Source organism: Cupressus sempervirens, chromosome 11, assembly GCF_028749045.1.
Source record: "Cupressus sempervirens isolate cs-2001-9-10 chromosome 11, ASM2874904v1, whole genome shotgun sequence".
In the NCBI taxonomy this organism is placed as follows: domain Eukaryota; kingdom Viridiplantae; phylum Streptophyta; class Pinopsida; order Cupressales; family Cupressaceae; genus Cupressus; species Cupressus sempervirens.
The window spans coordinates 275,062,831-275,074,147 of record NC_143128.1 but is presented as its reverse complement, the minus strand read 5'-3'; the positions used below and the strand labels follow the sequence as shown (position 1 = coordinate 275,074,147).

At 33.7% G+C, this 11,317-nt stretch overlaps 1 protein-coding gene across 5 annotated transcripts in view; it reads right to left on the bottom strand.

The window, feature by feature from the left end:
• Nucleotides 1-260: 260 nt before the first annotated feature.
• Nucleotides 261-11,317, bottom strand: part of LOC149529179 (putative protein phosphatase 2C 45) — a 333,681-nt gene continuing 322,624 nt past the window's right edge. For 3 of the 5 annotated variants that reach the window (XM_089808590.1, XM_089808587.1, XM_089808589.1), the window contains exons 11-14: nucleotides 1,448-1,533; nucleotides 1,280-1,364; nucleotides 967-1,098; nucleotides 261-788 (exon numbers count right to left, since the gene is read on the bottom strand). In XM_089808590.1, the coding sequence (XP_089664716.1) occupies nucleotide 788; nucleotides 967-1,098; nucleotides 1,280-1,364; nucleotides 1,448-1,533 (304 nt within the window). In that variant the 3' untranslated portion in view covers nucleotides 261-787. The remainder of the gene's footprint in view (nucleotides 789-966; nucleotides 1,099-1,279; nucleotides 1,365-1,447; nucleotides 1,534-11,317) is intronic. The other 2 variants (XM_089808591.1, XM_089808592.1) reach the window with 1 other exon arrangement.

The following is an 11,317-nucleotide window of genomic DNA, read 5'->3' as shown; positions in this document are numbered from 1 at the left end:
AAATAGTATAACCGCCCACTACCCACACCAATAGGAAAACAATGAAAAATAAAATAAACGATGACATCGAACAAATTATAATTCCTACTTAATTACGGAAGATACAATGGAGATAGATATTAGTTCCATACTTATAATAATAAAAAAGTTTTAAAATTACTTTAATCTTTTATTCTCCTCTTTAAAATTTAGACCATCTTTCACTTTTCATAGGAATACATTACAAGATGAGCAAAATGTGCATGTTAAATAATCAATCATTTGGTAGAACTGAAAGGAGTTTTTAAATTTTGTATTATTTTATCATCTTATACTATTTAGTTACTTTGTTCTGAATGTATCTTAACATTTCACCACTGACAAACAATAACTCTGCTTCATTCTTCCCACATAAGGCAAGGACTCAAGCTTGAACAGAGCTCTTGCTTAATTAGAATTGAATATCAATTACATCAATAGAAGAAAAATGATAGAAATGTCTTTTGAAGGAGAATGAACATTGATTACATTTATTGAAAAAAATGAGAGAATTTCCTCGTCAGTTTATGCACGATGAAACTGAATTTTCCCATTCTTCCATTGGGAGATTGCATTTTTTAATGCTAGACATTGCTTAAACCGATCTTATCATGGTAAAAAATCTAATATACATTTGTCTATTCTCATTGACAGTAGAAACAAAACAGATCACCTACATTCTATTGACTAAGAATCTGGATAGAAATGAATCTTAGTAGAAGTCCATTGGTTTTGGCTTTCGTCGCCTCTGGAAAATGAAATACAATGACCTGCAACATTAAATAATTACTTTCGTGAGAATTTAACGAACCATTCTCATGAGCGTGATATATAAAAAGTCAAAGGCATTTTCAACATCTTTGTAACCTACCATTTAAATCAGTTCAGTTTAATAGTAGCATCATAAGAAATGGAAATCAATAGTTGGTAAGTATTTGGAAATCTCACTAATTTTGATTTAATTCGGAGTTCGTTGATTTTGGGAGTCGTAACACAATAACTGAAATGTCATCAGTTGTCCCTCGATCTTGTGCAACTTTTACAAGGTGTTTAGCAACATCCTCTAGGGATTTTTTCAATCTGTGATTTGTTTCACATAAGATGTAGAGGATGATATGCAAACCCATTCAAATAAACTAGTTAGGGAATTGAACCATACATATGATGAATAATTGATGTATAAAATAAACTATTAAGTGTATGCCACTTACCCAATTGATAATTGATGTATAAAATAAACTATTAATTGTATGATACTTACCCAATTGATAAGCACATATCGATCACTTCTTGGTTATCTATCTTTTCCCATAGTCCATCAGTTCCCAAAACAACAAAATCATCCTCTGCAAAATTTGGAAGTACATAGAACCATAGAAGAAAGAGATAGGAAAATATTGAACTTAGATGTTAGAAATTAGTTCACTACCAGAGGATATTGTTTCAATTGTTACATCCGGATCTACAATAAGTCCATATCCACCCTGTGCTCCATCGATCCTCCCATCTGACCAGCTTCATAATACAAAAGTTATACAGACCATGAGTTTGCATGAAGCCTACAAAGTACAAACTTTTACATATAATGGATATTAACGTTTTCCGAAATTGGATAACATTCTGTAGTTCCAAAAATATATTTCCTATCCTTACAGAAATAGTTCGTTTGATCATTATGTGATGTAAGCACATTTGGGTTTATGATTTCACTAGTTTATATTCAAAATAATGCAAGCAAGTCAATGATCTACAAAGTTTACTTTTCCTACTTTAGATATAATTGAACCAATCTTTAAAAACGTCCGCCCAAAATGAGGTGCACATGTTATAACCATGTCAGCTGCAACAACATCAAAATCTTTTGGAAGGAAATTGATTGATTGATCGTAAAAGCCAATACTAACCAAGGTTAGCACTCATCTGCCTTGCCGTATCTGTTGCTAAAACCATATACATGTGCACTAATGCAGTAACAGGGGCAACATAGAATAGGAACAAACCATGGTTGCATGGGATGGGGGTACTTGGGTATGGTTACGGGTACAACTATTTTTCAAAATAGGGGATGGGGGTATTTGAGTTGATTTTTTTTTTACAATATAATTTAATATTTAAAGAAAATCTGAAAATATAAGTCATAACAATGGTCTTTCAAAACAAGAACAGCGATAAAGTTTGCAATATGTTTGTAATAATAATATATGCTAAATGTTTAGATGCATAATAGAGAAGGTATCTTTAAACATGAACAAGAAAATCGTAAATCAATAACAATAACATATTGCAAATGATAAACTTCTAACTTGAACAATGATAAAGTTTACTGTTAAGCAGTATTATATCAAAGTTTCAAACTGATTACGTACTAAATTAAACTTGATAAACAACAAGCTGATACGCAAACAAAAAACCAAAACAAAAGTTAGAAATCTTAACCAAGGTCCTTAACTATGATGCTCTCCACTAAGTACCCGGTACTTGGGTACATGTACCAAAGACTTGGGTATGTGGGTACGCATCCTAGGGGTGTGGGTATGCGTACCCATGCAACATTGGAACAAAAACAAGATTATGAAGAATTTATTTTAGAAAAATAAAATTAAAAATTTATGAGGAATTCACTATATATTACACTATTAAATTATTAGACATTTACAGTATATCTTATTGACATAATCACTTTTTAATTCAATAAGCTATACATAAAAGAAACACAATCTTTCTGTACGTTTCTTCCTGCAAAGAACTAAGATAACATAGGACAAGAATAGTATACACTAATAGAAGCATTAGAATTCAATGCTTGTAATTAGTGAGAAAACTGCTCTTGCTTTGACAAATAGAAGCATTGGAAAAGATGCCAGTAATTATTGATGAGAAAACTGTTTTTTCTTGACCAGGAGAAGCCCACTATGTCTGATGAAGAAAATGTCCTTGGATGGAAAATAGAGTGTCCTAGAACCATACCATGTGGAATGTCTGCTATACCACGTGGCTCATATGACCATAGAATTGAGATTTGCTGGGTCCTTGCCTAGGCTTGAGTTCAGAGATCTGAGGTGAACTTGATGAAGCTGTGGATCAGATTCATGGATCTGCCAAGTTCTGCACCTGAACTCATGGTTCAAAGACTTGCAAGTAGGGTTTGTGCCTAGAATCAAACAATTAAAAAAAATACTCTGCTAAAAAGCACATCCCTGTAGACATGTAAATACATTTCATTTGTGATTTAACCATTTTCACTTGCCTATCTCCTTTCAAAATGTTCACTATATTCAGATAACATTTTTATCTTGAAAGGAGCTGAAAGTTTTTGTGCAAGGAGCTGGTAGGGTTTGATTGATTTTTGGATTCGAGACAAGTATGAGTTGATAGAGGGTCTTGGGATCAAGCTACATGTTTCCAATTTCCAACTTTACGCATCAATTCAAATTGAAAATATTCATGCATGGGTTGATCATATTTATTGGGAGACAGGTTTGTAGCCATAGGGGAGGAGGTTTGAGCCCATGCACCCAGAGACAAACAACTTGTCCAGGAGAATGATGCTACCTCATCAACAGATAGAATGACTAGAGCTGTTTCTTTGACATACTTGGAGAGATATTAGTTCTAGTGCTTGGAGCATATGTTGGGAGGAGTTGTTCCTCTCAACCTTATTTTGAGTTTACCATTATCTAGTTACTAGTACCATTGGAATGTCCCAAGTTAATTGACACAAAAACACGATAGTAACACTAGATCAATGCAGAATTTAGAGATCAATAATAATTATTAGAGCAATGTAGAATCAGTTAAAATGATGCAGCACAGCAATGAGCCTTCCAAAGATAGCATGTCCATGTTGGATGGTGCGGATACAATTGTAATTATTATCTCAATGCTGTGTCTTCTCCAATATGCTTAATTGCAGTACTTAGTGATCTGATATATGAATGCTTGTTGATGAGTGGTGAATAAGCGATTCTGATGTGTTATGTCTGAGATACAGTCTGAATGCTCTGCTCAGTATCAATATGATGGTGACAGTCTGTGATCTATGTGTGGAGACAAACAATGCCCAATCTGCAATCCGATGCAATGAACACTTAGTGTATAATGAGTTCTCAAGATCTCATGACCTCTGCAATAAAAGTGCTGTGAATGAATCGGTTCGGTGAGTGTAGGATCACATCCAATGTGATCAATCTATGATATTGATGCCAAGGATAGCTTATAGTTTGCTATTGGTAAATATATAGATGCACATCTTGTATCTTTGATGTATTCAATATGTTCAATGCATCATCACTATAAGATCTGTAATTCTGATCGAGTGGTGCTCTGTGAATTCTCAATTCCAAACAGAGAGATGCTTGAGATGAGTTCACAACGGTCTAGGATATTCATAGATATGATAATGTTGGCTAAAATTTTTGTACATCACTGTCTACGACTTGCAGAATTGTGACTTTAGGCAACATTTCATGAGATTTCTCTCTCCTCTCAGCAATAGGAGAGACTCCCTTCTTACCGTAGGTGGCTTAAATAAGAACTTAACTAAAATTAGAAAAAGAATGGTTCTCTTAATCAAATCCTCTTTTTTCAAGAATGATTTGCATACAACTACAACTTTCCAACTTAACAAAAAGCGCAACAATTTACTTTTTTATATTTTGTGAAACAAAAACACAAACCCAAAGTGTCCTACACTTGTCTTGAATGAGGATTCAAGCAGAATAACTAGTAAGACACAAAGTTTCTTACTGGATACCTTCAAAGTCAATAAAAACACTTACAGTTGAAGCTCGAAGTCTTCAACTCTAAGTGATTATAACCACTACTATGTATTACAATTTGTCCTCCTACAACACAAAGTCTTCAAAAGTTTAAATTGGTTCTAAATGTAATAGGGCAGCGCAAAGTCTGCACAATTAAATTCAAATCCCTCTTAAGCGAAGCTCCAAAACTCACAATCAATATCCAAAAAATGTTGTCACATAACTCCTTGAGTCAACACAAAGTTAGAAAACAAGTTTTCTCTTTTATTGAAAGCAATACAGATTTACATCCAAGCACAAAGTCTTAGAGTGCACATACAAACTTGTAGAATTTTCTTGCCTTGCGAAAGATGATTATTTACAATGAGCTCTCTCCTTTATATAGGAAAATAAGAGAGAGAAAGGTGGAGGAAAAAGAGAACATCTTCAATCACTTTGACTTATTCTCTAACAAACTTCTAACTAATTTGACTTATTCAAAGTTGCATGCCTAATGCGGTTGCAACTTGATTACATGTTACAACTTTGCGTGTTATACTATCACATGCAATAACATCCTGTTTCTCCATCACATGTAATATGTCAATTACAAATTACAAATACATGATGAAAATATTCTAAGTGCCTTACAAGACAAATTCTATTACATCAAACTTTATTGGTCTTCATGCTGCTACAAGACGCCCGATGTTTTACAATTATAGTTCTCAAGTTTGGTGGAAGCATCTCGAACTGGAATGTGAATATGCATCCTTGATTGTTCCGTTGAGTGTTTATTGACCTTTTTTTAGCTTGAAAGCACTCTATGCTTGTAATCATTCTTTCACCTTTTTGTAGTCTCATCACGTGGTCATGCTTGTTTCGTGCCCTCTTTTCTTCTTAGCATGCATAAAATCAGCTCTTTAAATGGGGGTAAACTTAGAAACGGGGTTGTTTGGGAGCATTGCATATGGGATATGGCTGAAAATTTTTGGGACAGTAAATGGATAAATGCATTTAAGCTCAAAATATGTGGATGGAAAAACCCAAAAAACGGATTTTTGGTGGTGAAAAGCACGTGTGAACAACAAGATTTAAATTATGCAAATGAAGGATGAATGAGTAGCAATTGGGTAATATATGAGATGGAAGCGTAGCATGCAAATCATGCTACGCTTCCATCATGCTATTTATCCAGCAAGCATGTGGGAAATTCTTTTTCAACCATAGGGCAGCCATATGGAGGTTCATGGAATGCATATTGGTGGTAATTACGCTTGCATTCTCATGAGAGAAAATGAAGAACTTGTCTTTCCTTAGAATGGGAGTTTACCCCGACTACATATGCAAGTAAATGAAACCTTGCACATGCAACTTAAAGAAGTAGATGGAAGAAAAAGGAGCAACATATATACAAAAAGAACTATGCAAATCTGAAAATGGAAATTGAAAGATTTGCAACAAGAACAAAATATCTTTAAAAAAATATGGGAAAAACATACCTCTCTCCACCAACCACAAAATAATACGTCTCTTTCATATCTTTGACAAATTTGAAAAAAAATCCAAGAAATTTTGGATTATGATTTGTTTATCATCAGAAGACTTATCTAGATTTCAAAATTCAAACCTTAGGGATAGTCAAGGTTCGAATTTGGGCAAGTGTAGATAGTTAGAGAGATTAAATGCCCAACACTCGCAACAAACTTTGACTTAGCAATGCCATATGCAAATGCATTTAAAAATGACATCTAGGGCATCATTTTTAGCTTAAAAATGATGAAGAAGCTGAAAACAAAAATACATAACCTAAACTCCTTGGAATGATTGGAAGCCAAGAAACATCAAGAAATGCAACATTTTTGGCAAAAAATGTTCCCTAAATGGGCCATTTTTGACCAAACGCATGTAGCATGTGACATACAATCACTCCCAAAATTGCCACTAGTGCAAAAAGCCCAAAAACGCCTTGTATATTAGTAAAAAACATGACTTTTTTGAAGGATTACATGTGCCAATGTGTTGCTAATACATGGACACACTATTGGGGAACGTTTGCATATGAAAAAGATGCACAAAAGCCTTTCAAATCCATGCTGCAAGTGAAAAACGAGATTTTTTTGAGCAAATGCATGTATTATAATGCATGCAATGTGTTAGAAAATTGCCACCATGCCTCTTGTAGGAAAATGCTGCCCTTGGACGTGTTTTTGGAGAGTAAAAACATGTTTTAAAAGTCATGCAATTAGGCAAAAAATTGCCACCTTGTATTTTATGGTTTTGAAAGTCACTTAAACACACTTTTGATGACCATTTACATGTATTTTAAAGACATGCAGTTGGGCTAGAAATCATTACTTTGGTTTAGGCTAGGTAGAAATAAGTTTTTTAATATCATATACACATGCAATTGGGTCCAAAATTGCCACTTTAGTCTAAGTTAAGTGAAAACTCACTTTAGACATGCATTTACATGTTTTAAAAACATGCAATTTGATTTAAAAAGTCCACTTAAGTGGCAATTTTAAAGATGCATAAGCAATGGGTTAAAAAAACTCCATTTGAATGCATTAATATATATAAAATAAATTTATACATGCAACAACATATGTAAATGGGTTGGCATTAGCCAATTACATTGATTAAATAAGTTATAAATATGCAAATGCATATTAAAAACCCCACTTAACACATTAAAATGTCTTATGCAACTAAATTTAATATCTAACTATAGTTTTTAATAAACTAACATGAAAAATAGTTTTGAAATAGACTATTTCATAAAACATTAAAAACTATGATCAAATCAACTCAGAATGAGTTGAAATTTTAAAATGGATAACAAAATCCACTTTAGATATTAAATATAATTTTATTTTATGTTTTTACCAATAAAAAACTCACTTTTATGAAGTTTTATAATCGGGATATGCAGTTGTCCTAAAAAACTCCACTTCTAACCTTATAACTTGAGGTAGCCAACTCCGATTTTGACCTAAGTTAGCTTGAAATGAGTGGAATTCCAAGGGCTACTCACCTAAGGAAAAAATCAGACTAAACACTATTTACAACACATAAAAATGAAGAAAGGACATGAATTTGCAGTCAAAGAGAAAAACTCTTACTAGCATACAATTTGGGATTCAACAATATAGAAACCTTCAAAAGAATGCATAGATAGAGCAACATAGAGTACAATCTAGGGATAACAAATTGTGTTTATGATACTTCATCAATGCATTAAAACTAAGAGGATGCACCTATGAATCTCTAAGAAAATTGAGTAGGTTTTCCAAAATTTGTGAAGTCAAAATTGAGGACAACAAATAATTGCTAAAGTCTCCAATGATCTCACAAGTGTAAGTTATATATGGGAGTTCACCAATGGACATGATGTTATAGTGATGTAAATGTGATGCTTGCATGGATCTTGAATATCGCTATTAACTAGATCGGTTGGGAATGACACAATCATTTGCAATATAATATCAATCTCTACTAATCTCTGGTAGGATGTCTCTATGATGATGCTTTCCAAGACACCTTTAATAATGATTTGCAAACATGATTATTCCAATTAGTCCAATAAGGTTACAAAGTAATCTCATCTTATTGGAGAACCAATAGACTAGGGATGATCTCTCACCTTCATAACTGCTATCCAATGCTTGATTCCTCTTTGCAATGGTATAAACAAGAACTACTATGTTGTGAATGGTGATAATGAACAACCTAATGACTTACTTAAATATGCAAGGCTAGGTCCTAAATCTCAAACAAGGTCTAAATCACAAACGATGTGGTTTCTAAAGTGGTTGCTCAAATTAAGGAACATAAAGATGGATCCTAATTAAGCAAGGTGGCGCACTAGTTCACCCCATTGATCGGGTCCCCTTGTGTGGCAATCAACTCCCAAGGGACAATTTGAGTTAATTGCAATATAAAATAGGTCTGGCCTAAAGAAGGGACATGATAGTCTCCTCTTTGTGGAATTGTTTACCCTAAAGCAATTGCAAATTTGGCTGCTTGAAAATCTTGTCGCTCTCCCATGTGGAACCTTGCTTAATTAGGATCCATCTTTACGTTCCTTAATTTAAGCAACCACTTTAAAAACCACATCATTTGAGATTTAGACCCTATTTGAGATTTAGGACCTAGCCTTTCATATTTAAGTCATTAGGTTGTTCATTATCCTCAACAAGAAAATCCTTTGAACCAACCAGGTACTCATTGATTGCGCATCACCTCAACTTTTTCTCTCTAAAATCAATAATCTTTGTAGGCTCCAATGCAAGTTTACCCTCCTCATCAGGTGGCAAAAGCTACTTGGAAATTATGACATGCAACACAATCGCTTTCTTGAGGTAAGAGACATGGAACACGTGAATCCATGTATTATCCCCATTCTTGAACCTTTCCCATTAGAATAGTACAATGCAATTGTAGACAAGGAGTGGTGGCCCTTTGACCATTATCAACAATAGTTAGTATACTTAGTAGCAATTATACTTGGACAATAAAAGATGAGGAAATTGTGAATTCTTATAAATAAGACGGTTTCCTAAGATATATCCCAAGCAATGATCATTGTCATACCAAGTATGAAGTTTATTTCCATGAACAAGAAAATCATGCTTAAGACCATGGATGCTATATGAAAGAATGATTACCTCCAAGGGTTTGTAGGAATTAGGCAAGAAACATATGCAGAAACAATTATATATGTCATTACATACAATGTACTGTCCCCATTTGTAGGCGTCAAAGTTTGAGGGATTAGCCTATTATTGTGATCCTCGTAGGATAATTATTGTGGATAGAGGGTCTCTTGAGGTAGAGGCTTGGATATGGGAGGTTCTTGTCTTTTTTACAATTCTGTATGTCTTAGTTTGGTTTTCATTTGACTCAAATTGGGCTTCGTTTTATGCATCTACTATTTATGGCAAGTCGGGTGATCATTGAGGACCCTTTCTATTTTAGGAAAGTGCATTTGGTCACATGGGGAAATAATAGGTGTGACTCCTGTTTTAGATGACATACTTATGTTTACTGTACTGGTAAAGAAATCAACGCATACAGACAATGGAACAGAATAGCAGAATTATATTCGCATATGCTAGACATACATTATGCTTCATAATATCCGTAATAGTAGATGATAGATGATTTATAATGATCCCAGATGGGATATAAATACTACCGCCGAACCTTCCCGAAGGGTTCCATTGGCCACAACTTTACATCCGCTACAAATTATTTACCCGTTGGCTACAAAATACAAAACACCGACGACAGTCAATCCGTCGGCTACAGAAACACCGCCAGAACCATCCAGTCGGCTGACAACTTAAAGGATAAGTATTTTGCGAGTTATTATTATTTGTGGCCAAATTATTATTAAATCATTAAATGACTTATTATAAAGTTTTAATTTAACTTAAGTTGAAGGTTGAGTCATCATTGGAAGGGGCCATTTATTTGATTAGTTATAAACCTAAGCCAAGGATTAAATATAAAAATTCAAGGAGTTGTTATTTAAAAGTTGAAGCCTCTTAAGTGAAAAGCATCTTCATGAAGCCATGTGCTAGAAAAGTTATTTATTAAAAGAATTTAATGGAAGCTTCTAATTAATGGTGTGTTGGTGAAGCCAAGTGCATTATAAATGGTGGCTTCATGAAGCAAATAGATGATCCAATTGTCTAATTTTCTTTTGTTGCTTCTTGTGAGGGTTTTGGAGTTTTGCTAATTCAATTCCACTGTTGAAGTATAGTGGTTTCTTACCAAGATTTCTAATCTGATTTCCTGAGCATCTTCTCTACTGTTGCTACTATGGCTAAGAAGAGTATTGGTTTGTGTCTTCCATTCTGTGGTTTTTGTGACTAGGAAGACTTTGTAATTGTTGGGGTTGTCACATATTTTGCATTTGGTGTTTTTTGTTGATTTATTTTTGAGTTTGGCATCAAGCATCACAGTTCTAATTGTGAGCCGTTACTGCATTCCCAATGTCGAAGTTGCTGTTAGTTGGTACTGTGAGATATCTGCAATATAGGGCACAATGAAACTAGGTGTCTATTGTTAAGTTTGTAGCTTCAGTCGGACTGATTTTCTCATGAGATACATCGTTGATGTTAAATCATCTCATTTAGACAAATATTCTTATATATATATATATATATATATATATATATATATATATATATATATATATATATATTATTGTTAATATATTATTATTATTTAATGATGATTAACTATAGAGACATGTCTCCTCCTCTCATATTTAGAAGTCTTCAAATCTGCATTTGGAACATACCAATATGATGGGAGTGTTTTACATTTGCAGAAAAAAGGATCTATAAAAGTTAATATGGTATCAGAGTCTAGTTTACAAATGTAAAATTCTATGTAACAAGCCATCATGAAGCAGTAAGTCAATACAGAGACAATGAAAAATGGAAAACATTAGCCAATGAAGGAAGGAAATTTAAAGCGGTGCAACTTCTTATCTTATTGAAGCTGCATTCATTCCTAGCCATTTGTTTCTCAAATCCATAATGAAA